The sequence below is a fragment of the Terrapene carolina genome, unplaced genomic scaffold (genome assembly GCF_002925995.2).
Source record: "Terrapene carolina triunguis isolate 2854851 unplaced genomic scaffold, T_m_triunguis-2.0 Scaffold833, whole genome shotgun sequence".
NCBI lineage: Eukaryota > Metazoa > Chordata > Testudines > Emydidae > Terrapene > Terrapene triunguis.
The window spans coordinates 2,960,098-2,965,220 of record NW_020665184.1 but is presented as its reverse complement, the minus strand read 5'-3'; the positions used below and the strand labels follow the sequence as shown (position 1 = coordinate 2,965,220).

Here is a 5,123-nt window from a genome sequence, read left to right as displayed (position 1 = left end):
GGACGGGGGTGGAGGGTAATAGGAGCCTATATAAGAAAAAGACCCAAAAATCGGGACTGTCCCTATAAAATCGGGACATCTGGTCACCCTATGGCAGCTTGTCTGAGCAATTCGGGCCCACGGGTGTTAACGCGGTGTGCCGTACAGATACGCTGCCCGGACCAGCAACGAGCTTCGTACAGACCGGACCAGCAGGGGGCACCCCACGGCTACGGCCCTCTGGTGGGGGCACACAGCTCCCTGCAGGGGTCCCTCGCCTCCCAGGCAGCCAGGGCTCCAGCCATTCCAAGTCGCGGGGGCGCCTGTCCCAGCTCTCCCCCCGGCCCGTGCCGCGCTCAGGGGAGGGGGCTCAGGACTCGGCACTGGGCACCAGCGCCTTGATGGGGGTGGGCGTGCCGTTGCCCGTGGACAGGCTGGTATCGATCCCCTCGGGCCGGTGGGACGAGCGCTCTGACTTGCTGGTGCTGCACTCCAGGATGGGGATCCCGAAGCGCTGGGCCGGGCCGTCCTCGGCCGGCCCCACCAGCAGGCAGCACAGCAGCTTGAGGATGGCCCGGCGCATGTCCTTGCTGGTCAGCGTGTAGATGATGGGGTTGAGCAGGGAGTTGATCATGGCCAAGCCGAGGAAGTAGTCGGCCTTGTAGAGCACGGGGCAGGCCTGAGCCTCGCACCACACGTCCAGCAGCAGCAGCAGGAAGAGGGGCAGCCAACAGGCCACAAAAGTCCCCACCACGATGGTGACCGTCTTGAGCAGGGCCATGTACTTCTGCGAGCGCTTCAGCATCCCTTTGCGCAGGCCGCCCGGGCGCGGGCTGCTGCCCTTGACCATGCGGAAGACGCGGGCGTAGAGCACCGTGATGGACACCAGGATGGCCAGGAAGACGGTGATGCAGAAGAGGAGGTAGCTCTTGGAGAAGAGCGGCAGGACGGTGGAGCAGTCGGCCAGCCTGTCCAGGCAGTTCCAGCCCACGATGGGCAGCACCCCCAGCAGCACCGAAGCCGCCCAGGTGGCCCCCACCAGCAGGAACATGCGGCCCTTCTTGTCGCCGTGGTAGAGCTTCATGCGGCTCATGGTGATGTGCCGCTCGATGGCGATGGCCAGTAGGCTGAAGACGGAGGCGGTCAGTGTGATGAAGACGCCCGCCTCCCGGAGGAACCACAGCAGCGGGGTGAGCTGGAGGGTGTGGGCGCCCGACATGGCGATGTTGGCCGTGTAGGCCAGCCCGGCCAGCAGGTCCGACAGGGTCAGGTTGCCCAGCAGGTAGAACATGGGCGAGTGGAACTTCTTGTTCCTCCAGATGGCCAGCAGCACCACCAGGTTCTCCAGCACGATGAGGGCGCAGACGGCCAGGAACGCCACCGCCTCGGCCTTCAGGCCCCCCTTGTACTTGCTGCTGGCCTGCAACTTCCCCGTGTAGTTGTAATGCAGGGAGATGAGCTCGTGGTTGTGATACTCCCGGTAGAGCCGGACCAGCCGGGCCGGGGACTCAGCCGTGATCAGCTCCATGCCGGTGGCTGCCGCGGGCGCTACATGGCGCGGTCCTGCCCGCTCCGGCTCGCCAGCAGCGGGCGCTCTCCTGGCCCCGCGCCGGGGCCTGCTTGCCACGGGGGGTGTTACTGCGGCTCAGCGGCAGGGGGCCGCTCGGGTGCGGGGCATCCTCAGCCGCCTGGGGGAGCCCTGCGAAGAGGGGCAGAGGCACGTCAGGACCCTGGTGCCGTGTACCGGCCTCTGGGCGCCCAGGGGGCTGCAATCCAAGGGGCAGGCTCCACTGGGGCCATGGAGAACGCGGGGGACTGGGGGGCAGAACTCCACTCAGGGGGCTGGTCCTGGGGGTACATCCCTCACACACAGCTCCTGCTCCCGCCTCTCAGCCCCCCAACCCCCTGCACCCCCCCAGCCATATCCCCCACCATACACGCCTGCGCTTGGACATCACAGACCACCGTGCATGCAAACACACACACACACCCCGGCACTGCCTCCCGCCGGGACGCTCCCCCTCCATGCCCTCTGCCTTCAGGCAGCCGGAAGAGCCGCCGATTCCCGGCTCTGCCCTGCGCCGCCCGCTTTCTGCAGCGCGAATGGGGCTGCGGGTAGGGCTGGCCTCTGGCCCTCACGCCCCAAGTATTCCAAGCACCAGGAATCCCAGCGCAGGGCTCCCCGCTCCCCCGGCTGGCACTGCCCACTCCTCGCTCGGCAGCAACTGGTGCCCCCTCAGGCAAGCAGGGCATGGGTGTCTCAATCTCCTGGGCACCTGATTGGCTCTGATTGGCTGCCAGGCGGCTGGGAATGGATCAGCTGATGCCCTGTGCGAAATGAGGGGCACTGGAGTCTGGGGGTAGCTTTGCCTGGGGGGGGGAGCTGATCCAAAGCCCAGGAAGGCGACGGAAAGTCCCCCCTCCACCCCTCGTAGAGCAGCTGTGGGACTCTGCCTCAGCCCCAGGCCAGGCGGTTAAATACCAGACACTCCCTTCAAATACCCAGTCCGGGGGCAGCTGGCAGAGGCTGGCTCCGCTGGGGCATGCCAGGTGCTGCTGGAGACGTCACAGCCCTGCTCCCACCGGGGCCTAGCCCCATGGACCAAGCGGGCAAGGGAGCTGGGACGTGGGGGGGGGGGCCAGAGCTCGTACCGAGCCCGGGGGGGGTCTCCCAGGGCCTCTTGCAGCAAAGCTGGGAGCTGGGTCACGGCCCTCATGGCCTGTCCATCCCTCTGGCCATGGCGGAGCCTGGAACAGCTCCGCTCCCCGATTCCCTCCGCCCGCAGGGGGGTGTCTGGAATGGGGCTTGTTCTCCCCCCTCACCCCCTCGAGACTAAAATCTCCACAGCCCCTTTGTCACCTGCAGGGTTGAGCTAGTTTCTAATCACCCCCCCCGCACCCCGCAGGCTGGGCTGGGCCCGGCAAACAGAAACTCCTGCAGAACAACAGCAGCTGGGGCTGGGGAGGGGCGGGGGGGGGACAGCCGGGACCAAGGGGCGAGCCAGGCTGGGATCCTGTTCTTACAGAAGGGCCTGGAGGGATTCATGGCGCGGCTGCGAATCCTCCAAGGAGCCAGAGCCCCACGGAGAGACGGGGACGGGTCACTTGGGCTGGCCAGGACAAGGGATGCGCAGAGAGCAGCTGCACTGGGAAAGACACCCCCTCCCCCCCACATGCCCCATTTACCACCCCACACCACCCACCCCCATTCTGCTGCTGGGGCAGGGAGTGTCCCTTACTGTGGGTCTGGGCAGCGCCCAGCGCGACGGGGCCCCGATCTCGGCTGGGGTCGGGGCAGCGCCCGGCGCGACGGGGCCCTGATCTTGGCTGGGGTCTGGGCAGCGCCCGGCGCGACGGGGCCCCAATCTTGGTTGGGGTCTGGGCAGCGCCCGGCGCGGCCCCGATCTCGGCTAGGGTCTGGGCAGCGCCCGGCGTGATGGGGCCTGATCTTGGTTGGGGTCTGGGCGGCACCCGGCGCGACGGGGCCCTGATCTCAGTCAACATTTCCATCACACAAACACTAACAATCACTTGTCCTCCCCCAGCTCCGGCCTTTCCCCAGCGCACTCTGAAAATCCCCCTGTGGCATCTCTCTGAGCCCTAGGAACGAGGAGTCCTTGTGGCACCTTAGAGACTAACAAATGTATTTGGGCAGAAGCTTTCGTGGGCTAGAACCCACTTCATCGGCTACCAGTCTGAAACCTGATCTCTGAGCCCTGGAACGTACCATTCGTCCCCGGCTTCCCAGAGCAGCGGCACAGAGCCAGGGCGTTCGTCAGCTCGGGGAGAGCTGGACCCCGGCTGTTCTGGGCTGGCTGCACCCCTAAACCACTGCACCCCGGGGCAGTGTGATGCCTCCTCAGGCTGGGACAAGTCTGGAGGGCTGGGAAAGTTCCCAGGCTCCCTCTGAGCACTGGTCAATATGGGCATATGTGAGACCAGTGGGAGGGGCAGAGGGGGCTTCCCCCTCTTTGGCTCTAGGTAGCCAAACCTCGATCCACAGACCCAGCACGGCACTTGGGGGCTGGTGTGACCCCCACGGGGAAGGGGCGGGGATGACCTGGCCCAGAACCCAGCGATGCCCTGTCTCCCCCCCGCCCCCGGAGCATGTGCCTAGGTCACACTGGCGCCTCAGGGGGCCCAATGCCCTAGGGCCAGCATGGGGTGAATCGCGAGTGACTCCCTGTGACCCACACCCACAGGCGGCTCTGCACTAGGATCGGGGCTGGCGGGGGGCAATGCCCAGTGTGTGAGTCCGTGACACCCAGGCTCCGGGAGGTTCGGATGGCTCAGCGGGTCTGTGCTCTGCCCCCAGAGAGGGGCAGGTGGCAGAGATCCAGGGCCCAACCCCAGCCACCCTCGACCCCAGGGCCCCATGGACACCCCAAGGGGCCAGGCGGTGGGGAATGGGCCCGAGCTGTGGGCCGGGGGGAGGGGTGAGGAGGGCTGTGCCCAGGGCATTTCTGAAGGCAGCGAAGTACGGGTGGGAGCTGCCCCTGGGTACACCAGGGTCGCCCCGTGATTCTGCCCCACGGGGCCGGCCCCCCTCCCTGCATTAGGAGTCGGAGCACCCGGGTCCTGCGCTCCGCTGGGGGGGCCATGGACACCCCCCGATTGAATCCAGCTTTGAGCCCAGAGCCTTGTCCGCGCGGGGCAGGCGAACCCCCCCAGCGCCACGTTCCGCCCCGCAAATTCCACGCGGGACAGTCCCGGGGCCCGGCCGGTCCCCGCGGGTCCCGATCCCCGCCCGGGGGCTCCCCCGCGCCGGTCCCGCGAACACCAGCCCCGGGCAGGGGGCGCAGCCCCGCACTCACCGTCCGGTCGCGTCCCAGGCTGCAGCGAGTAACGTGCCGGAGCCCGGAGCCTGGCCCGGTGCCTGGTCACGTGGGAACCTCCCGTTCCCCCCCCGCCCCCGCCCTGGCCGGGGGAGCGCAGCCTGGGGGGGGGGGCGGTGCGAGTCTGGGTTACCAGGAGTTGAGACGGGGGGGCTGCAGGGCAGAGCCAGGACTAGAACCCCGGAGTCCGGGGTCCCAGCCCCCCCTCACTCACTAGGTCCCACTCCCCTCCTAGCACTGGGGAGAGAACCCAGGCGTCCTGGCTCCCACCCACCCCGTTCTATCCACTGGACCCCACTGCCAGCCCAG

At 67.7% G+C, this 5,123-nt stretch overlaps 1 protein-coding gene across 1 annotated transcript; it reads right to left on the bottom strand.

Annotated features, from left to right (window-relative positions):
- Positions 1-24: 24 nt before the first annotated feature.
- Positions 25-4,877, bottom strand: LOC112119169 (sphingosine 1-phosphate receptor 1-like). Its single transcript, XM_024217741.2, has 2 exons — positions 4,794-4,877; positions 25-1,678 (listed from the first exon to the last, which is right to left on the bottom strand). Exon 2 carries the CDS (start codon positions 1,505-1,507, stop codon positions 350-352), a length of 1,158 nt encoding a protein of 385 aa, XP_024073509.2. The 5' UTR covers positions 1,508-1,678; positions 4,794-4,877; the 3' UTR covers positions 25-349.
- Between the last annotated feature and the right edge of the window lie 246 nt (positions 4,878-5,123).

Bases quoted from the DNA above. Each gene is read 5' to 3' on its own strand.
- LOC112119169 (XM_024217741.2), bottom strand. From the start codon at position 1,507: ATGGAGCTGATCACGGCTGAGTCCCCGGCCCGGCTGGTCCGGCTCTAC.